The 23,462-nt window shown below is 39.9% G+C and overlaps 1 protein-coding gene across 2 annotated transcripts in view; it reads left to right on the top strand.

Annotated features, from left to right (window-relative positions):
* SNX25 (sorting nexin 25) overlaps nt 1-23,462 on the top strand; it is a 77,466-nt gene that overhangs the window by 40,791 nt on the left and 13,213 nt on the right. For both annotated transcript variants that reach the window (XM_061371703.1, XM_061371710.1), the window contains 5 exons: nt 6,996-7,186; nt 13,880-14,011; nt 15,676-15,951; nt 19,895-20,050; nt 21,895-22,026. In XM_061371703.1, the coding sequence (XP_061227687.1) occupies nt 6,996-7,186; nt 13,880-14,011; nt 15,676-15,951; nt 19,895-20,050; nt 21,895-22,026 (887 nt within the window). The remainder of the gene's footprint in view (nt 1-6,995; nt 7,187-13,879; nt 14,012-15,675; nt 15,952-19,894; nt 20,051-21,894; nt 22,027-23,462) is intronic.

Genomic DNA, 23,462 nt, shown 5'->3' with positions numbered 1-23,462 from the left:
CAAATACGAGGAGCACTTTAGTGCAGCAGGAGTGGCCAGTACTCTGGAGCAGTGGGTACTTAGCTACTATCTAAGCAGAGTAAGTGTTGTGCAGGTACGTGACTTAACACTAAATATGCCTGAGCAGGATGGTGTACCTTTGCTGTTGGTTGTTGAAAAATAGTGAAGTCTCTAAAACTGACCAGAAAATTTTGCTTATAAAAAGATCGGGTGTTTATATGATAAAGGATGAGTAGTCTGAGGACCAGGTTTCAGGCTTCTCATATGGGCTACAGTTGCCTGACTTCTTTTACTGTTTTGTCTGGTGATAATGAAGCATACATCTAATGTTGGTCCTCAAAGGGATTGGAGAGGAAGGCTTGTCCCTCAGCAAGGACAAGGTTCTTTACGTTTAATTTAACTAGTGTTGGTGCCACCTGTTGGCAAAACATTTAGCCATTAGGCCCCTTTAATAAAAGTACCTTAAAGTGCTTCTAAACATCATTGTATTTACTCCTCAGTAGTAAAAAATGGCATATTATAGGGTCTTTTTTCTTTTCAGATTTCTGTCATTTGAATCTTCTGGCATGTGAGCATAGGAGAGCAAACGAAAACGTACAAAAGCATCTGATTCATGTTAAGCAGTAAGTTTTTGCATTTGACTCCCTGAGAAAGTCAAATGTCTTAAAAAGCTGAGACACAAAATAATTTCAGAGGTTCATAGAATGATGCCTGTTGGGGGTGGATGATGCAGCTTCCATAACCAATAAGAAACCTAATGTAGCATTACTTTTTGAAGAGGTGCTGATGGGTTTATTTTGGAGTGGTGCAGCCCACTCTAAATAGAAGCTGTTATCTTGCATGCTGGCACTCCACTACTTCCCTTATTTGCACTCACACAAAAGCACTGAATCTGATGTGTAGGTGTGTCTGCATTACTTCTCCAAACTGTGTCCTTCTATGTGTCCTCTTCCAAAATGGTCAGTCAGGGTCACTCCGGCAGTGAGTGTAGGCATGGTTGCAGTGGTGGGCTGTTTTGGTTGTTTTTTTTCTTTTGGTTGGTTGGTTGGTTTTTCCTTATCTTTGTTTTTTTCTTCCTATTGATAGTTTTAGACAGTCTTCCTCATAGTCACATGTGCTCTGGTTGGAAGAATGTCTTTCTACATCTTTAACTGTAAAAGTCTCCCATCATCTTGCCCTTTGATAAGTGGTCATTCCTTGGAAGTACTGAGCCAAATTTTAGCTAACTCTCAGATATTTTAAGGTGGTGGTTGTTTTTTTCTTAATTAAAAATGAAGGACTAGAAATGTGTATCTGAAAATGGTTACTGCATTTTGATTTAGTTCAAGCAGTTTGTCAGGACAAATACACAGGTCAGGCATTGTAGCATGAGTGAGCTAGGATCTGAGCTTCTAGAAGCAAGTGTAGATCTTAATTTTTCTAAAGAAAAAGCTTAAAATCATGAAATAGCAACAAGGGAAGTTGATACAATAACTTGATACTTGTTATAATGTGAGTAAGAAACACTTTAAATGCACTAGTTCTAATTTTAACAGATGTATTTTTGCTTCTTCTCTTGCTGATGTCATATTACAGGATCCTACAAGTATTTGGCAAGGATTTGCAATTTTGCTAGCTGCTTTTTAAAATAAAAGCCCATGAAGGCATGTACCTTGTCTTAGGGCAACAGACAGCAAATATCTCAACAGATTTTCCACTGTCCCAGACACTGTGAAGGGATTTGTTTGATTTGCCTTCTCATTTTCTGTGCCCTCTGCCTTATACATGACTTCACAGCATGACCGGAAAACATCCTTGGATGACGGGGTGGAACTGTTTTTCAGGCACCCTGTTGTAGATGACCCCAGAGCACCCCTGTTGAGAAAACTGCTCCTTTTCAAGCAGGGATTGCAAGACAGATCGAATAAGCAGCCATTTCTGTACAGAGAGATCTGCTGTGTTGCAGTAGATTTCTCCTGCTGAGTGTTCCCACTGTGCATGTAGATACCTGCTTTTATAAGCGGAGCTGACAGCTGGTACAGAAACAGAACTGTCTGTGGGCAGGCTTCTTAGGTGCTGTGGTTCCAAAAGAGGCTTGAATGTTTGGCTTTAAAAAGGGACTTTTCTTTCAGAAACTGGGAGTCCAAGCTACCTTGGGTGTGTAGGTTGTGATGTGTGGGTTTTGTCAAGATGATAATTTAGAGTGAAGTGAGATGGGTACTTCTGCATTCCAGCACGTTACAGATGCCATTTAACTTAATTATGACAAAACTGTAGTATGATTCCTTCCCCCACCCCATCCTCCACATAGGGATAAACATGCATACGCAATTATTTTTGCATAGCTTTTTGCCAAATCTTAAAGAGCTGACATGCATGTCATGCTCAAGCAGTAAGTGTGGAGGGAATGCTTGTGGATGAAGGTGAAACAGTGGCTCTAATCATGGTAGACTTGTTTGTTTTGATTTGTGATTTTTCAAATCAGTTTGGTAGAGGAAACTCTTTTTTCTGCTCCTGAGATTCTTTGTGTGCACTAGTGATGGTAATGCATCTTGTCAACAGTGGTTTGGAGAGATGCCTATTGATGAAAGCGGGTGGGGAGAGGCTGACTGGTCGGATAGAAGTGACCAAGGATGAACGCAGGGACCTACAGACAGAGACTACATGTTACATGTGATGGATGTTAAATTATTGTATAGTATGTACTTACTCCCATGCTCAAATTTACCTTACCGCTATTTTGCTTTTGTTTTGCTCAGCTGTGGCTGTGAAATGGGAAGCTGCATTGCACTATCTATTGCTAATGATCTCTGCCTAAATTCTCCATGATCTTCCTTTAAATTCCTTCCACCAGATCTGTTGCCTGAAGTGTTTGGGCATTAGCAGTTTTTTCACTCTTGTCTGACCATGATAGAGCTGGTTTTCCTTTGCTTATACCATGGGCAGAAGAACTGTGTGTGCTGTTCCTCTCAAAGTCTGGCCTGCTCTTGCAGAATTGAACAGATACTTTTCCAGGCCTACATAGGTTTTGACAATGTGTAATTCAAAGTTTCTGCAAGTTCAAAGAAGTTTGTAATAGTTGGTAAATTATACATATGGAAGGTTACAGTTACTGTTTGCATGAAAATGTTAAATGGGTATTTGTTACTTAAGTACTTCAGCACAGCATTAAGTAGGCGCTGAATGTTCTTAGCTTGGATAAAAGAATGTAAAAAACGTCTTGCAAAAATGCATACGGTGTTGTACATGTGTGTAGCTCCTTCAGTCAGATGAGTCAGTCTGGTTGTACATGCAGCCAGGTGGCAGGTGTCTTTAGTTCTTGAAGTTGTAGAGGAGCAAGAAGTTGTTCTTTCAGTTTTAATCATGTTTTTGTCATACATACCTTCAAATGAGTTGTATATGTTCAAGTGAGAAATCTTTGTTTTATGCTGCTACTATAAACAGAAGGGACAGTTCATGGAGCACTACAATACACTTTAGCTTGTGCTTTAAGCAGGCTTTGCATATGTCTTAATTTACATTATTTTTCTTCTGGATTTTGTTGGCATGACTATTGTTTGCGAGACCCAGCATTCTGACTGAAGAACAGTGTGAATATGTACTGCAGTTCAATGTATTTAATGCATAAAAGCTGACCAAATAGCAAAACTATCAAAAAAGGGTGTGGGGGGGAAATTAGTTCTGAGGAATCCATTTTCAGGAATTTTGTTGCTGGATTCTAAGATCCTCTCCTGGCCTATCTCAAATCAAGGTAGTTACGGAGTGATTCAGAAGAAAATGTGGAAGCTTTGTCAGAAATCATTGTGGGTGTGCAAAAACGGAGTGAAAAAGATTTGTAGAGATAGCTTAGCTTTGAGTGCTTGGTAAGTTTGAGCTCATTTGGACCATTTGCATTTTGATATTTTACAGTGCAAATTGAATTATCCACAGCTGTGGATTGATAAGCAGAGTTTGAAATTCTGCTTCTGGTACTAACTGCGTTTGGTGGGCCTGGGAGGGGTGCACAGTACCCCACTGGAGTTCCACCATGGCACTGCATGTCTTGTCAAAATTTCCCCTGATCAGGATAATTATTTTGGAGGAAGTTACTAAATGACCCTTTGCTCCTTTGAGGATGCTGTTGTGGGAAGGAAAAGCCAAAGCAGCATCTTTCCTGTTTTGCTGATGAGGAGTGATTTTATTTGTTTTTAACAATAATAAAAAAAAAAATATTCCTCAACTGATATCAGCTGTGAAGTTGTTAATAGTTAAAATTGTCCAAAGGATGCATTTTCTTTTCTTGTATAGTGACGAAACAGCATATTAATAGCATGTATCTATTCCTTTTCCTTTTATTAGAGCTGGCTGAGGGATATGTGAGTAATTGCAAGTCTTTTCTTCTGTAACTTTCTGGTTTTATTTGGTTTATGCAGTGATTCATGGATGTATTGATAATCAGCTTTGCTGATACAAAGAAATGGCAAAAAAGGCTTTTAATTATATCAGTACTTTGGTGGTGGGATCAGGCAAGAATAGATTAAAAATAAAAGTTGTCTTTATATCTCAAAATATCTTTCTGATAGGGCTTAATGTGGAAAAACCCAGAACATTTCAGATCTGAAAATCAGAGAATTCTCAAAATCTTGAAAGGCGATTGGGGTTAGGAGAAAACAAATGATATGCCTAATCCCTTGCCAGCTGACATACAAATGCTGCTCCCTTTGTTGTCCATTAGCTTATCTTTCGTACTTTGGGAGAGGAAAGTCATGTTCAGTGTTTGTCCAGGTTTTCACACCATCTCTCCTGCACTGCAGTGCCTTAGCCACACTAAGTGCAGTGCTGGGCTGCTCTTCATCAGCCTCTTGTTTACTCTTAAAGGGACAGTGCTGCCAGGCTTTCAGGATGCCTAGTCCTGTTTATCCATGGAGCAAGAACAGGCGGGCAGTGTGATCTTCATCACTCTGCCCCGAGTGTTCCTTACATGGGGTTGGCTCCTTATGGATATGAAATGCTGAGTGAGGCAAATGTTTTATGAAGGATCTCTGTTAATAAAGCAATTATTCACAGGAAGCGGATGGGTTGTAGGGCTCATTAGTCTCCCTGGAGGCCTGCTGCAATCGCAGGATGGTAAGACTGCAGCTAAAACAGGCATGCTTACCTTGAAAACCCTCCAGGAATGCCTTGATTTCCCTAAGAAGGGTGCTTTTGCGTTAAGAAGGCTGAATGATTGTTGTGTAGCACCGTTCATGGGTTTTCAAAGTGTGGAGTTTCAGGTATGTATTTTGAGCCCAAAGTATTCAAGCTATTGAGAGAATTGAGAACTTTTAAAAATCATCTTGGAGTCAAGTGCAGGAGGAGAAATACTGGGTTTTAATCTTCACTTTATATTGCTGTCCACATATTTGTATTAGCTGTAAACATTTTAAATCAAGAGGGAGAGCTATTTTGTCTTTAAGGTATTTTCCTGCTTTTTGTTGTTCTCCTTTCTTTTTTTTCTCATTAATACTGGTACCTCTGGTCAGGGAACTGAAACGCTAAATTAAATGCTCTGTTGACTTCCCTGTGGGGATAACATGCCAGGGAAACAGATGGCATTTTTTTCTTCATGGTATTATCTCTGTAGTTTACTATTGTATGGCAGCTCAGATGCAGATGATACTTACCCATTAAAACTAACAGTCTTTCAATCGAGAAGGTTCCCTACCAACATGCATAAATACATTCAGTGAATAAAGTGCAATTAACAATATGGGAAAAGATGCTGGGAGGTTATCTGCACTCACATTACCTATAGAACTTTAGGGAGCCCCATGTACTGTGTTGTTCTTCAGTATAAAAGTGACAAACATAATCACATGGCAGTAGTTACATGTGGCTGTAAGGGGAAATAAAAGGATGAAAACAGTCCTAAAAGGAGAAGGTACCTTAACATATTAGAGATGTGTTTGAAAGACCTGTTTTAAATAATTCCTAAGAGATTTTTGGTCTGGTTGTTTCTTTCCAGCAACTCTTTTGGAAATGGAATGCTATTTTCATCTATATTGTTTTACTAGCATTTAATGTTTTGAAAACATAGTAGAATGGATCTCTGTTACTCATCCCTGAGCAATCAATTAATCCAGAGCCAAGTACAAGCCAGGTGCTTTGCTACTGAGCGCTAGTTGTGGCCTACAAAAGCAGGACTATTATCATTGAACAAGAGGAAAAGAAAACCAGTGTATAAATGTAAATCAGCAGATACAAACCAGGAATTATTTCAGTGCAGTAGGTTTTTTTAGTCTGGTTTATCTGCTGCTGCTTTTTTTAGGCCCTGGTAATTAGCTGAAGAGGCTGGAATGTAGAATACACAAACATTACATGTTTTATTACCAGATCCTATTCAGCTGACTGTCATTTTCATGTTACTTCAATACTGTGCAGTCTTGGTGTGGCACTGTAAGATTTTTCTTCTTAGTCATATGACCATTTTGAATGAAATTCAATCACTGTTGCTCTCTGGAGGACATGCTGTATGATATGCTGTTCACATCAGGCTCAAGAAATTTGTATTTGTAAACGAGATGCATGGAAACATGTCATGCTGGTCTGGAGGGGCTGAGTCCAGTCCCTCATGGCTCTAGGTAGTCAGTGTTATGTTCAGTAAGGTACATAAACCATCAGTTTCATGTGTTATCTATCATACACCATAACTGAAGGTAACTTCCCAAAGCCATCTGGTCAGTGTACATTGTGTAGTACACAAGTCTTGAGCCTGTCTTGCAACAAACTGTGAGAAGAGAGCTGGAAGAGTCAGATTTCACTGGATGTTTGAATAATATTTTTGGGTTTTTTTTCTAAACCGTTATGTATAAGCCCTTTAGGTATCGGAGAATGTTTCAAAATCACCATGTCGTTTCAAATACAAACTGCATTTTCTGTTCTCATGTGCGTAGTTGACTCCAGAATGACAAGTGCTTTGATCAGGCAGGTCACAGAGGCAGTGGTGCAGTGATATTTTCATGTTGTAAAGGACTGTCTCTGATCTGCTTTTTTCTTAGATTCAAAAGGAAAAGAAACTGCAGCAATGAAAGCTGACCTACTGAGGGCTCGCAATGTGAAGAGGTATATTAATCAGCTGACGGTGGCAAAGAAGCAATGTGAGAAGAGAATAAGGCTCCTGGGAGGGCCTGCTTATGATCAGCAGGAAGATGGCATTTCTGAGGAAGGCGATGGCCCTCAGAGTCAGAAGGTATAAACTGAATAGCACATACATTGTCTGAAGGTCATTCTAAATGTGTTAGCACTGGATCATATTATCCTCACTGTCATTAATCCCTCCCTTCACTCCGAGCCAAGTACAAATTAGTTGCTTCATAGTTTGTTTAGGGAAAAGATCACTGAAGTACCTGAAAAAAATATAGTGATCACTCAGCCTGAGATGTTTCTACATGTGAAACTTCACAAAGGGTCGAGTGGCTCATAAGCATGTGTGATTTTTCAGATGTACTGCATATAGGGAGCTAATAAAGACATGGTAGCCACCTTTCTGAAAGTAGCAACTTGCCTTCAAATAAAAGATTGCCAACACATGTGCAGTATTTCTTCGGCCTTTGTTATATGTACTTTTGGAAAGACTTGTGGGTTTTGCAAATACCAAGTTATTCAAAAGCAAACACTTAACTTGTGGAAGGCAATTGATAAAAATATAAGGGCTGTCATTGCAAAAAAGCTCTGGTAAAGCTGTTGACTGAATGCTGGTTTTCAACATCACTGTAGTCTGGAATTAGAAAAAGATACTGTTGTGTTAGCCAGCATCTACAAAAATAAAACAATGGCTACTTATCCTTGCTCAACTTCAATAGGCTTAGTGACTTCTTTGTGTAATCTAATCTATTCTGTTCCCTTTGGGTGAAGTACAGTAATAGATGTACTCAAATGAAAAAGTTTTCACCTTTTTTCATATAGGTAGAAGAAAAGTTACCCTTTCATGCAGGGATCTTTGATTTTTATTATGTCCTTAAAATATTGTAACTTACTGGCTTGTAAGAAAAAGTTGCATGGTACAGAAATAGTTCTTAACTGTCTGTGTTTTGTCTGTCTTGAGTAAGGCCTGAAAGAGGGCAGTTGACTATGCCCCTCATCCCTAAAGCATGATTTCAGACAGTGTGTTATAGATTGTGCCAAGGCAGTCCTGATCTGTTTCCTGGAGTTGAGTGTAGTGAGAGGTGCCAAGGAGGAGAAAAGGAGAGAGAGGAACATGCGGTAGCACCACATGAGCCACTGATGCCACTTTTGGTGCCTGCTGAGATGTTACCAGCTTTACAGGATAGATACATAGTGACATAAGATTGTTCAGGAACAGGATCAAGTAGTGAAGGTGCACTGGATGGGGCCAGCAGTACAATAAAATATAATATTGTATTAAAAACAAAGGAATTCCTGCTTTTAGTGTTGCATGTTTTATAACCCGATGGATTTTTTTGATAGGAGCTGCTGGCCCAGGGTTGTGTATCTTGCGATTATACCTATGAGCAGCTCCATATTGAGTTAATAGTACTATTAATAGGAATTAGTATTCCTTGCACAGGCATTTGTTGTGGTGGTGGCAGAAGCAATAGGATCTGCTCTGTTTCTAAGCTTTTGATGAAGTTTCTATGAAGAAGCCGTAGAGCCCCTCCATATCCATGTCAGCATAGAAAACAGGAAAAGTGCTGCTCTCTTCTGTTGTCTTATCAGGAAACAGGCTGAGGGAGGCTGGATGGGAGATGGAGGCCACTCTGTTCTCTTCTGAGCACAGAAAAATGCCCAGGGCTTGGCTTAGGAAGGGGGCTCTCTTCAGTGCTGCTTCTTCCCATCCCTTTTCTGCACTGTGGTAGCTGCAGTCCGGGGTTATTTCAAGGCAGCTAGTTCTATTTTGGATGCTGGCCTCTCCTATGTGGGCAGTATTGACTGAACACTCAGAACACTTGGAACATTTTCTAAGCGAAAGGGAAAGGCTTAGTTTGGGACTTGGTAGATAAGCTGATGTTGGTATGCTGCTCCTGGTGGCCCATAATTTCTGTAAATTTAGAGTCTGGCTGTGCCAGTTTTTCTGCTCAGATAGCACTTAACCTTGCAGAATAGCTAGTTTGTATAGAAGAAACTGGAAGCTTGCTTTCCTTTCTTCAAGTTATATGGAATGGGTCAGAAATGAGCATCTACTGATGGTGTTCGATTTTATGTAAGTGTATTACAGAAGCATGAATACACTATTAACTCTGGGGAATATTTGGTATTAGTTGAACAAAGAACAAATTGACTAGTGACCTAAACTTGTATTTTGGTTTCACTTCTGCAACCCACAGAAAGCTTTCTCTTTCCTGCAGTAGTAGAGGAGTAATAGCACTGCTGGTGCTATTATGGTTTGGATTATGGTCTTAAATGTGGAGGTGGATTATTTGGAGCTGTCAGTGTTCCTCTTTTATAGATTTAAGAAACAGAAATTAAGTGCTTTGAAATACTTTTTTTTTTTTTTCTCCTTTCACAGCAGAAGCTAATTATAAAAGTGTCAGTTTTCTGTTTGACTAGATAGTCCTGTGACTTTTATGTATTTCATTTTGCATATGTTTCACTCACCTTATTATCCCGAATCTGGGTTCTCTAGGGAGGTCATGAATGTGTGAGTTATAATCAAAAGCTTATAAGCAAACAAGCAAACAAACCAACCCCAGCTGCTGAGTCTGAATTCTGTCATTAGCTCCAGTGCTGATGTACATTCTGTCCTTGGTGTTAGATTTGCTTTCAGAGAAAATGCAGTTTAAATTAGTGTAATATATAAAGCATCTCTTCTAATCTATTTATGGTCAGTGCAGGATTAGTCTTTTTTCGTAGAAATGGTACCTGCACAGTAGTGCAGTAATTAATTGAGTTCTTGTTGGCTGTATTCATCCAGCAAACCATTTGTTTTCTCTGTTGTCTTCAGCACAATAGCCACATCACCACATCTGTGATTTGATGGGTGTAGTCACAGCATCTCCTTAGCAGAGCTTTTTGTGAACTGCAGGTGGTAGGAGGAGCTGTGGTGATCTGATCCTGGACTGTGAAATAGCAAAGAAATGGCCCAAGTGTACTTTTGAGGCACAGGCAGTTCATGTTCATAAACCTACTGATGAGGAGTAGGTTGAAACTCCTGCAGAAGGCCTTGCTTCCAGCATGTATGAAGACACGCTGAGAAAGTTAGGGTTGTCTGTTCAGCCTGGAGAAGGGAAGGTTGCATGGAGACCTCATAGCAGCCTTCCAGTATCTGAAGGGGAGGCTTTAAAAGGGTGCTGGGGAGGGATTCTTCATCAGGGACTGTAGTGATAGAACAAGGGATAATGGGTTCAAACTTAAACAGGGGAAGTTCAGGTTAGATATGAGGAAGAAAGTCTTTACTATGAGGGTGGTGAGGCACTGGAATGGGTTGCCCAAAGAAGTGGTAAATGCTCCATCCCTGGCAGTGTTCAAGGCCAGGTTGGACAGGGCTTTAAGCAAACTGGTCTAGGGTGGGATGTCTCTGCCCATGGGAGGGCTGCTGGAACTAGATGATCTTAAGGTCCTTTCCAGCCCTAATTATTCTATGATTCTCTCAGTCCGTGGATAGATGCTGATGTATCTGGTGACTGATGAGACTTTCACTGTGATTTTCGAACTTGAGATCATGGTATGTCATGACAGAATTTGGGGATATAAAGAAAGCAAGCTTCAGCTGTTGTTCCCCTGTTGCCTGCAGATGGGGTGTCTTATGACAAAATTTCATGAACATGTGAGTCTCAAGGCAGGGGGGTTTCTGTTAGTGTACGTGCAGTAAAACATTCAGGTACCTTATGCAATGTATACTTCCCGATAGGTAACTAATCATTGCATTTATTTCAGCTCCTGCTTTATGTGATAAAGATAACCTTCTGATGACTTGCCTCTTCTTAAAAGATAATAAAGAATATATGCTTTAATCTTAGTTGGTGTACAGACAAAGCATTGGTTACTGTTCTTGAAAATGCAGCTTGGAAAGAGACACATTTTTCCAGTGTAATTTCTGCAGTGTGACTGTGTGTCATCATCCCAGCAGAAAACATCCACTACTGGCCCAAATTCTGTTCACCCACCCAGGATCTGGAGTGCTGTTATCAGCTTTATTGTGGTTATTCATTATAGGCCAATGTGGTTGTAGGCAGTGGGAACCTGGTGTGTTGCAAAGAAACAGAGTACTGTGCATCTGTGCTGTGTCTGGTGCCTATACACAGCCTTGCAAATTAGCCGGTTGTTTTATGTTCTTCCCCAGAGAGAGGCTGTGACTATCTTTAGGGATTTGTCAAGACCAGCTCTTTGCTTTGTAGGGCCAAGAGCAAGGCTATTCTGTGTGCCTATGTTAGGGATGCTGGTTAGAGCACCCTGCTTGGAAAAAATAAAACCCTAACCCCTTCCTAGTCTTTGGCAGAGCTTGTGAGCAGCTGTGGTATGTTAGCTACTTCCCTGTTGGAGCAGGGAATTGATGTAGCAGCGGTAAAGCTGCTGGTTTTTCCAAGCCCAGAAGCTGCTCTCCAGTCAAAAGGACTTGAAGGGTTGCTGTTGAGGCTGATCATTCTAAGATTATATCTGCTAAGTGGATGTTAGATTTGAGGGTGTACACATGCCTTAAGATAAGCTTTTCTGTCCATCAATTTGTCTTGTTCAAGTATTTCAGTTTGCAAGGTAACTAATAGGAAGTTTGTGTAACAGCATTATTAGACACCACCTCTTTAATTACTATGGGGCACCTGTGCAATGGGCCCTTTGTTAGGAGGGAGGGATGGTTACATTTGCCTTGCTCCCTGCAGCAGCACTTACCCACAATTAATTCTGAGAGGGGATGTTTGTTAATTACCTTCTTTTCTGGCAGCCTGGGTGGAGATACTTTGGATAATAGAGGCATAAAGACCAAAGTGACCTCTTGCTCAAGAAGAGACAGCATGTGCTCTGCATTGTGAGTTATTACCTCTGCTATCATATATAGAGCTGAAATTCCTGGAGATGGTGAAGATCTCTGTTCAAGAGGCTGGAAGATCCTCGTCTGCTTGTGTTTTAAATCATTGTCCTCGATAAAAAGACTGAATAGAGAATATGATGCACAACAATCAGGCTAAACCACAGACTGCCCTTTGAATTGTCATCTCTGTGTTCTTCTCTTGGACAGTCTGATCACCATTTCTCTAATAAGCCTAGCTTCAGCAAGCCTGACTCTCTGTGCTATTCACTGTGAATTACAGTGCAGCCTCTGAAAGACAGAAGTTTGTGTTCATATACCTGAATAGTTCTGAAGCTAAGAGCAAGCCATGCTCAGAAGATACTGGTATGGTAATAGATAAAGAAAAGAATGGAATATGACTGTTGCTAAGAAAATTTGTAGATGAAAAGGAGCATTTCAGCTGAGACAAATATAATTGACTTGAACACTAACCAAAATTTGGGGAAGCTGTTTCAGGAAAAACATAGGTAGCTACGGTTTTCAAAGAACCTTCTTTAGCCTGGTTTATGAAGGAAGTGACTTGTGCTAGTAATTGTGGCACATGGACGTGGTTTCTTCCCATACAGCTTGAGTCCAGCAGCCTGTTTTTCCTAAACGTAACTTGGTGCTGGAGTCTCACAGGTAATAAGCTGAGTAAAATAAATGATCTTCCCAGAGAGATGCTGATACATGACCTGAATTGTAGTAGTATCAGGTATTGAAAAACCCTGTATTAGAAAAATATGTTGTGGGTTGATATGCCTTAGCCTTGGTTGGAGTTCATGTCTTGCTCCATACCAAATTGTCTTTGCTATAAAATGCAAAGTCATAGGAAACTAAGATTCATTAGCCACAGTGCTTAAGGACCTGCTTTGCTTTTCAAAGAAAAAGGTGAAGGTTGGTTGGTGTCTGTGAGGTACAAAGCAAGAGACCATAACCACTCTGGTGCATTTGGATTCCTGGCAGTATAAATAATGGCACTAAATGAGCTACATGAAAACGAGACTGAGCTGCTACACTGAAATGTTGGAGGGGAAGGGTTGGTTGGTTTTGATGGTGTGTTCTGAAAATTGGTTCTGTTTTTCAAAGGAAGCCAAGGTTGTTCAGTTTGTTCAGTGTGGGAAGACCTGTTCATTTTGTCAGGGAGGTGTTTTGTTTCCAGGTGGGTGTTTCTCTCAAAGAAAAAGCCTGGCTTCAGAAAAATAGTAGAGGATGAGGGAGCGATAATGGCTTTTTAAGCCAACATCTTAATGGCTGCAGCATCTGCTTAGGTTTGGGAAGTGTATGTTTCATTTCCTTCTCTGCTTGGCACACACCATCTTCTCTCATCTCAGGAAGAGTCCTGAGCATTATATCACAGCCTGTACCCTTTCCTGGCTGCATTTCTGATAGATGCTTTTCAATAACACACAGTTAATGGGATGCCTTAGCTGCTAGGGGGGTAAAGAACTACACTCTGTCTTTCTGTGTCCCTGGGAGTAATTGAGATAAATCTCAAAGCTCTGTGGCCTGTGGCATGGCAACTGCTGGTGTAACTATTTGTTTGAATCAAACTAAGCTTTCAGCTTGTCTCCTCTGCCTTGCAGGGACATGAGAAGTTAAATTTTCAGCAGTAGTATTTCATAAATGACTTGAAATGCCATCTTAGTCCTTTGAAATGTAGTCTTACCTCCTGGACAGAAGATAAGTGGAAATAATTTCTGCCTGGTAGGAGCATAGATGTGTTTATTTTTCAAGTACTTCTAACTCATATTTTTTATACTTCAGAATTATTTTTCTCTAAATGGATCTAAACTATTCCTGTAGAAGGTCTGTGCACTTGAATCTAGTGCACATACATGGTGCTCTGTGTGCACACCAAGTTAAAAGATTTTCCTCATAAAGGATGGAGAGTTAGTTTTTTTTTCCCAGGTTTTATTCTTTAAGTTTTTCTTTCTTCAGATTCTTCAGTTTGAAGAAATTCTGGCCAACCCTTCATACCGAGAGCACTTCCGAATCTACATGGAAAGGATGGACAAGATGGCTTTGATCGGTCTTTGGGAGTCTGTGGAGTACCTGAAAAACGCTAACAAGGTGGAAGAAATTGCAAGTCCATGCAGCTTGTACATTTAATTGGAATCCCTGCTGCTTGTGATGTTGGTGCTAGGAAATGTCTTTGTACTTACGTTATTAAAACAGCAATAGCATAGGATGAGTGCTAAGCAATTTAGAGGGGTTTTATCTTGCTCCTGTCAATGTTTGAGGATAATGTGCAATGAAAAATTGTGGACTGTTGTTATGATGGTTTCCTGTTGTTCTGTGTAACAACATGACCTGTAAAAAGGATACTAGATATGCTAAAATAGTAGAATTATTTCTTGCTCTACCAGAGAGTTAAAAAAATAGCTTGCATTAATGTTTTGGTTTTAGTTGTATCAGCTCATGTGAAACTGTTTGATAGTCTGTACATAAAGTTCTTATCTTGCTGATTACAGCTAGCCCATTGAATCCAAAACCATGGGCATTTATGTGTATGTGTTTTTAAAATCCATCTGAAAGAGTGACTTTCCTTTGAAAGATCCCTTCATCTCCCCAGCAGCTCTATTGCTGTATGAGCAGCTAAGTTTCTCCAGGAAACAATGCTTTATTATAATTTGTGAGATAAAGTAGGAATGAGAATTCTGGAGCAGGTATAGGAAATACAAAGTTGCAAGAAGTATCCTGGAGCAATGGGAACAACCAACTCAGGCTAGGAAGTGTTCATAAAAAGGGTTTGTCACGCATGTTAAAGTGAGTTGTATAGATCAGGTTTGATTTGCAAACTGCTCATGTTTGGAAAATGAGCTGTAAATCATTTTGTGACCTTTCAGCTGTGATTTCTCATTTTGCTTTCAAAACAATGTGTGTTTATTCAAGACTTCCCATCTTACAAAAGAGATTCTAACACAGTGTGCTTGTCTTCCTCCATGGAACATAAGTGTGGTCTGCCGCTACAGGGGCACTTCTGATTACAAAAAAGGAGCAGCTATGCAGCCATGTGGCTGCGATACTGTCATATGAAGCAAGCCAGCACATTGTGCCATACTAATGGAGTGAATAAAACCTTTTTAATTTGGGTCAGTTTAGAGAGATAATAATTTAGAGAGATGATCATGGGGTGTGCTGCATGACTTCCTCTCTTTCCTGTTCATTACTGCACAGTTCAACCCTATGCACTGTTCTGTGCTCAGTGGAAATACCTGGCCTCGTGTACTGATAAATGTCTCTTCAGTTGTGCTTTTTTTCTTGTTTCTTTTTTCTTTTCCCTCCCCCTCAAAATTAACTATGGTAACCTATAAAGGGAGTTGATCTTAACAAGAAGACAGGAGAGAGCCAGTACAGCTGAACTCTACAATCTGAACTTAAAATGGTGACCAAAATGTTGCTCTAGCACTTTTTCCTTTGAATACCAGCTTTTGGAGCACACTTCTAAAAGCAGTGGGTGCTTCTTCTCCAAGCAGCTATGGTAATTTTAGAACACAGCTGTTTCTTCACTTAACAAACAGGGATATTTATCTTGTGAAATCAACTGCCTAGCGTAGGTGCAGAGGCAGAGTGCTTGATCTCAGTAAGAGATTCACAGATGTATTCTCATACATCTGGGCATGAAATTAGTTTGATCATCCTTCAAATTATGCACCTGGATCCTGAGTCATCCTGATATTTTTAACAAGTTTTCATTATTCTCTTCTCCCTCCCCCTCCCTCCCTGCATTGTAGGCTGAAATACCTCAACTGGTGAGTGAAATTTATCAGAATTTTTTTGTGGAAAGCAGAGAAATACCCGTGGAAAAATCCCTTTATAAAGAAATACAGCAAAGTCTCGTGGGGAATAAAGGCATTGAAGTATTCTACAGAATTCAGGCAGATGTTTACGAAACTCTAAAGGACAGATACTACCCCTCATTCATTGTCAGTGACTTATATGAGAGATCAGTCAAGAAGGAAGAAGAAAGAAGTTCTGCTCAGCTAACTCCTGAGGACAAAGACGAAGTGGTGAGTCACACAGATAGTTTCTTTTACTGTTATTTAAGGTGATCTGAAGATGATCCTGACTAAAGCATATAGCAGCATCTGCTGCCCTTGAGCTTTGGACTACTTTTTTTTTTTCTGATGTATTTATAAATATCATCACTCTTGTAGTTTCATCAGGCAAACCTGATATGTTTGCAAGCTCTTTGAAACAAAATCATACAAAATGACTGCTTAAATTTCGTGTTAGTAGATATTTTAGATTTCTAAGCCTTTTTTATTTTGTATCACTTATTACCCTCCTTAGTATCAGAGAACTCAAAATATACCACATACAAACTCATCTGCTCTGCTTTTCAATGAAGGAAATCACACTGAAACATCAATAGGTTTCTGTCTAGAAGTTGTCTGTCCCCATCCCCTGTGCATTTCCTTCGTTCTAAATACTTTTTAAAAGCTGCACAGAAGTGGAGGAAAAAGTAATGAAAAATATGATCTTAGTGCTTTTTCAATAATTTATTGAATAAATGAATAGGCTATGTGGGAAGATAAAACTGATTTCAAATAGCACTAGAACTGTAAATACTAAAACAGGATATTCAAAATGTCATAAGCAATAACCTAATGGCAACTCTCTTGGGACCTTTATTTCAGTGGGTTCTCTAAATCAGTCATTGTTGGGGGGAACTTGTGTTAAGTTTAAGAACATTTTGACAAGAGCATCTCGGACCAGTGAGCAACTTTCAGTCAGGCTGCCACTTCAGATCAGCGTGGGTGTCTGCATTTTACACCTGAACTTGCTCAGAACAGAGTCAAGTGTAATACTTTCTCAGGCTGGCTGTGAAGGGACAAAGAAGCAGAATCAGAGATACTGATTTACATGCTGCCCTTTAGAAACAATTTTTCCAGAGCCTATGGCTTTTGTAGTTACTGCTTAAATATGACTTTCCTTTCTGAAGGTGAGCTATTACAGTCTCTGTAGTCTGCGTACCAAGAAATGTGCAGAGATGAGCTGTTATAAGTAAATTGCTTCCAATATTGAACTCTTAGAGCTTGCTAGATTTTTCATTGTTTGTTTCTCCCTGTATTCTTGATAAAAGATTCAAGACATGTTTTCTGCTTTTCTCGCTGCTAACTCAGCTATGTGTTTGGGGTGGTAGATGCTTCAAAGACTTTCTGTCCTTGTGTTTGCAGTTATTGGAACTTTGAGTAAAGACTGTTCTTGGTTTTCTCCAGAAATTTCTAAACATTGTGCTTTTCAATCTCTTATATATATTTTACACATAGTCTAACAGAGATAACTGTTTCTGTAAGAAAACTGATGCAGCGCTTCAGGGCTAGCTATCCTCTTGTCAGATAACACACCAGCATCATCTGTCCTTCCTCTGAGTCCTTGGATAAATATGTGCTGGATCTGAAGGCTGAGTCTGCTGTGAAACCTTAAAGACTAATATATTGCCAAGTTGGCATATATGATTAAAGGTTTTTTTCCAATTTTAACAACAAATTAAGTATGAAGTTGCATATACTGTTAGAGCATCTGTCAAGTAGGGCAGTCCTAGTGGATCTGTGCCATGCTTCATGGTCTTCAAGGTGAAAATAAATGGTAAGAGTTCCTTTTTCTGAAGCTTCCAGTGATGTTTAGATGTTTAGGTGTTAGTGGAAATGCACTACTGGCTAATAGGTTTGGGATTTTTCCCTCTCCATGTATAGGAAGCCACGGCTGAGAAATCTTGTTTCTGGAAGGATCCATATTGTTAGCAAATACTGTTTTCATTTTAGTTTAGGTTTTGGAAATCTGTGTCCTCACTTCCTGGGGGACTGTGGGAGTTATCTATGTTAATTCCCTATAAATTTACTATTAGAGCTGGATAGGTAAAAAGCCATCTAGTGTCCTCATCGAGGGGAGGGCAAAACAGTGAGCCCTGGTTAAACTTGAGAAAACCTAATCAGAAGATTGCAATTGAGGATGCCATTCAGCTGTTTCTGCTGCATGTGGAACAAGCCCTTTTTTCTTCCTTCCACGCTGGCATGGCTTTTTGCTCCTTGGACAAACCTCCTTTGAAAAGTCATGAGTAGATGTGAAATACAGAAGCAAGCAGTGCCTGCATTCACCACTTCAAGGAAATACGGTCTGGTGGTTGCATCAGTGCTGCAAGTGTCAGATTGCTAAAATAAGCCCAAAGTCTGTGTTCTGCAGGACTTGCAGAAATGAAAGTCATTATCAGTTTAGCAATCAGGGGAAAATAGGACAGTCCTTTATGATCTCATTTTGAGTGTGTTGGTTGTTTATTTGATAGATTTGATGATTTGAATACAGGTAACTTGTTACCTTGTAATTTTAGCATTTTTGTGATAAATCCAGTTTTTCCTGTGTCTGAAATGTTAATGACAGAGAAATCATGTAGCCTGCCTCTGGGAGCAGAGCCTTACTAATTTGTAATTAATTGCAATCCTTTGATTACTAGAACCAAGCTTCTTCATGTGAAAAGTCTTTTAATTCTCCAGTGCTCAAAACAGCTGTTTGAATTCTTTTTGACCTCTGTGCTTCCCAACAAGTGTAAGGGTTTGGTTTGTTTCTTATTTTTATGGTTTTGTTCAGTACTGTTTTGAATAACATTCAGTGTTGTTAATTATTACTGTTATTTGTATTATTGTAGTGCCAGGAGATGACAAGTAGCTTCTGTGGGCTGACCTCTATGTATGGTTGGAGGCAGTATCTGACCTGGCGGTCCATGGAAGCAGACAGAAGAAAGGACAGGGCAGGCAAATGCAAAGCTGGAACAGGGCATGGATTTCATAGCATAGACCTCCTGACTTCTGCATTACATTACTTTCCCTTAGGGGGATCACACTAAGGAGATTAATTATTGTTGCTACTGTATCTCTTTTCAGGTCTTTTTTACTAAGATGTAAAATACTGCAGAATTTGCAGTAGGCTTGTCTCCTCTAAAACTTGCGAATTTAGTAGAGTATGAGACTTCCTTCTGTTAGCTTTTTGTTAATTGTATAAAGATAGAGCTTAGTAGGAATATCATTCACAGAACACAGAACTCTCCTTCATGAGATGAGATTCATAGCTTCCCACAGATAAATTTAGACACATTCAGTCACAAGCAGACCTCAAAGATCTTTGAACATGGCAGCAGTAACATCTCAGTGCTGTGTGTGCTGCGTCTCAAAGTCTTTTCATGCCTATTTGGGGAAGTACGGTAGGAAAGGGGAAGCTGAGGTAAATGCCAAAAGATGTTACAGAAAATGTCACCAAAAGGTGTGAAAGTTTCTATTTTTTTGCATGCCTGTAGTACACAAGATGGAAAAAGCTGTTGATTTGTCTGAATGAGTATGAGAAATGATTTATGGGTTTAGGGTAATGCATATATGCTTCTAACACGTTGTTAACACGTCTAAAAACAGCAGTAAAATCTGTTCATGAAGAGAGAGGACGTGGTTTAGATTGTTCTGCGGGCTGATAAATCTGTCTTATGAGGGTTTGTGGGAGGCAGGACTGTTTGTTAGAACTGTGGGGTTTTTTGGTTTTGTCCTATGTTTCCCCCATCTCATTATCTTTCAGTTCAAAGCTATGTATTTGCTTTTCTGTCTGGCTCTGAATATTGATCATGACTACTAAGATGTTGTTGCTTTTAAAATAAACTTTGATTCTTCCTCTTATTTACACTAAAGCCTTAGCTTGAAGGTCATTTTACACAATTTGTAAGAGTTGCCAAAGAGCTGTGGTGTAAGTGGTAATAAAGCTTTGTTGGTTCCGGGTTTTGGTTGGTTTGTTTTTTTAACAGACTTACATTTCATGTGGGATCTGATGGTTGGAATATCCTTTAGAATCTGCTATACCTATATTTTTATCTATATCAAGAAGTGTTCAGACACATAAAATGCTTGTGGAGCAAACAGTAATTGTCTCCTTTTTCATATTAATGATGCAGTTACTCCCATTTCCCATTCCTAGAGCCAAGGTTGTGAAGAAGCTACTGAAGAATGCAGCACAAGAATTAATGAACAGGCCAGTTATGCTGTAAATAAACTTCGCCAGCTAAATGACAAGCTTGAGTATAAGAAACAGGCTCTAAATTCATTATGTAATTCACCCAAACCTGACAAAAAGGTAAGTACCTTTAGTGTCTTCAGTCTTTTAATATTATGTACGTGTTAGTGTAATATCCAGTTGTCCCAGTCTTTTTTTGGACAGGTCAGATTGCTATTTCAACCAGCTTGTTAGAGAAAGTGAAATCAGAGCTTAATTTATTTTACCATTTCTTTTTTTTAAGGCTATTCTAAGTAAAATTGCAAGTATGATTTCTCGGCTTTGTTTGTCATAGAATAATGATCATTTTCCGAGAGGTCTTGATGCTGTGTCGATGTGAAATAGTATTTCCTCCTTACATCCCGACCCACGTCTATTTGTGTAACTCTTAATGGCAGCTTGTTTGTCCCTCCTGCATGCGCAGCACTGCAGCTGAGGGATGTGCTGGTTAACTTCTGCTCCCTCTGCTGGCCTTGATATAGCAGCACCATTTCATAATCTATAGTTGTGTCTGGCTTGCTCAAATAAAGGGGACCCCCCCCACCCTATAAAAGTGACTGATTTCCTTTATAAAGAGTTAGGAGAAATCTTCAGGGCACACTTTCATCAGTCTAAAAATTCTGAGGGATATATAACTGTCTCTCTGGTCTTGGATTAAAAAAAGTAAATCTTTTTCTCTTGGCAAAGTACAACAGTTAAGCAATATAAGAACTTAGGCAGGAGCAAGTGATTTGCATTTGGCTTAGGCCAACTCATTTGCATTGCTACTGAGGATGATACTGCAGGACTGTTGTTCAGATGCAGCAGCTGGGCCAAACCTTTGAGGTGTAATGAAGTTGGTTGCAAATGGTCGACAGTGGGCGAGATGAACAAGTAGCCAAGGTGTCTCCCCAAAATGCCTTAATCCTAGGAAGGGCAAAAATGTATGTGGGCATTAGTCGTTGCTCAGGGCCTCGGTTCAGAGTGAGTGCTTAGATGCTGATCTAAACAGAGGTTGACACCACACTCATTCTCTGCTGGCATATCTCTGCTTTCTCACAAAGATGTGGACAGTAGCATTTGAGGCCACCATGGTTAGCTTCATTCCCTCTGTCCTTTCCACATCTCTCTGCTGCAGACAAGTGGAAATGTGTCCACAGCTGTTCTGTGGTGTTCTTCTGTGTGTGTGTCCTCAGCTGGCAGAGGATACCCCTTATTTGTCATCCGGCTGCTACTGTTCAGAGTGGTGAGAGCACAGATGTGTTCTTTACCCCCCAGTGCGTGTGTTCCTGCAGTAACGTTTACCTGTGGAGCTTTTAAATGGATACTTGGGGTGGTCAGTGTTGAGAGCACCTTATCACAGGTACATTATTGTTTCTCTGGATGTAAAAGTAAAATCTGTCTTGATGAGAACATCTTTTTAAATGTGCTCTTTCCACAATTAAGTCCTTTCCTTTCCAAAACTAAAATGAACTAAGTGGTAACTTCCTGAATGATTGTTAACATAGCAAAGGTCCTAGAAATGAAATCTATTCCCAGGTTCTTCGGTGGCATCATGTATATCTGAAAATGGTAAGGAGGAGGTCGTCAGTAATGTGTATTTGAGTAATTGGATTTTCAAGTTTGTATACAACATACAATGTATAATATATGGGTGTAATATATAATCCTATCTAAAGTGTATTTTATGCTGATAGTGAGATACCAGCATGTCCTTCTAATTCGTTTGTATTTTAGTGTCAGGGTTGACCTTTAAGATTATTGTGTATTCTACAAGTTTATAAAAGGCATCATAGATTCTCACAACTTTTTCCCCATCCAAATTATTCGTTCTCTCCTTGCTTTTGTGCCTTTTCTCCTTTCTGAATAGTGTCCCTAAAGACACAGCTAGGCACGTTGCAGAAGCTGCTTCTTCCCAATTGTAATCAATAAACTTTTCTCCACAGATTGTTTCTAAGCTGAAGGATGAAATTACTCTCATGGAGAGAGAGCACAGTGACCTTCAGTTGCACATTGCAAGAACAGACTGGTGGTGTGAGAATCTTGGCTTGTGGAAAGCCTTCATTGTCTCAGGCGAGGTATGGGGGTGTTTATAACTTCTTATCTTATGGGTCAGGTCAAACTTGCATGAAGAATAAAAACCTGTGTATACTTTCCTTTTACCTTTGTGTACACTGTGTATACTTTGTATTTACTTAGGGGGGAAACCCTGATCTCTCCTGAACTTCACCTCTGTTTCCCCAGAGACTACTACAGTGCACATGTAGCATTTCTGTTCCTCAGACACTGTTGTTCTAATGGAATTATAAAAATACCTATGTGTATATGAACTGGTTTTGGCATTGGGCAAATGGCTATCTTAGGGGCATTGTTTTTTATGAGAACTGTCTCTTGTTATATTACCATGCCACGAATCACACTTGGGTGCAGTTGTGTCTCTGCTGTGTCTAAAAGATGCAGTACTTATATGTTTTGTGTCTTACTATGTTTAACAGCAGAAGAGGTTCAGTGGACTAGAATACCCAGAAAGAACGGTGGTTGTTAGTGTGTGTTTTTGGGGGTTGGTTTTGGGGTTTTTTTGTCTTGTTCTGCTCTTCTCTTTGGGCATAGGCAAACAAATTGCTTGGTAAGCAGCAGTGAATAACCTGAAGGACTCACAGGTGTAAGTTGCTAAGGAAGGGGGCTGAGAAGGGGCCGAGGAGGAGATTTGTGGAATTTCCATCCTAGGGACTAATTCTAAGAGCCCTTGCAGTGCTATGAGATGATCAAGGCTGAGGCTGTCACAGGACCTTTGGACTTGGAAAACCAAACCAAAGAACAAATGTTAAGTTTATGCTCATGAAGAATCAGAGCTGGAAGAGAGTTGGGATTTTTCTCAGAAAGGTCCGAGGTTTTAGAAGAGCAGTGAAGTCTCATGGCATGGCATGGAGGGTTCGGTGTTCGGCAGGATCTGTGCACTTTCTCTCCCACCTGTTGGAGCACCTTTTGGCTGGAAGGAGTAGGTACGCTGGTGGCTTGTCAGATGTGCAGTTTGTCTTGAGTGGGCTACAGGTGTGAAAAAGGCAAATGCAACCCTTGAATACATCGGGAGAGGAGTTTCTATATGAGATGATGAAGTTTTAGAGTTGTTCTGCAGGTCATTGCCTTCAAGAAGGGTGGATTTGAATGGACTGAACGAGGAACTTCTCCCATGAGAAGTGATTGTGAAAGCACTTTAATTTGCTTAGCTGAGCAAAAGGGAGAGTAGGTTTGTCTGTAGACACACACTGATAATGTTAAACATAAGGGAGGAATGAAAAGTTGTTGGAACAAATGAGAAACTGAAAGGAAGCTTCCAGTGACGAGGGTGAGGGTCTAGAGTAGACTTGTAGTGTAGCCAGAATGGAAAATAAATTGTTACACAAGTTTGAATTCATTCATGTTAGTGGTTGTATGAGATGGTGCCTGTTACAGCAAAGGACTCTTATCTCCTGACTTAGACAACACCTCGTAACATCCCATTTTTCTGTTTTCC

This window comes from Neopsephotus bourkii, unplaced genomic scaffold (assembly GCF_033783945.1).
Source record: "Neopsephotus bourkii isolate Nb327-2 ecotype Australia unplaced genomic scaffold, CSIRO-AGI_Nbou_v1 NB_168, whole genome shotgun sequence".
Lineage (NCBI taxonomy): Eukaryota > Metazoa > Chordata > Aves > Psittaciformes > Psittacidae > Neopsephotus > Neopsephotus bourkii.
The sequence above is the reverse complement of the archived record's forward strand: the minus strand, read 5'-3'. Positions and strand labels throughout refer to the sequence as shown.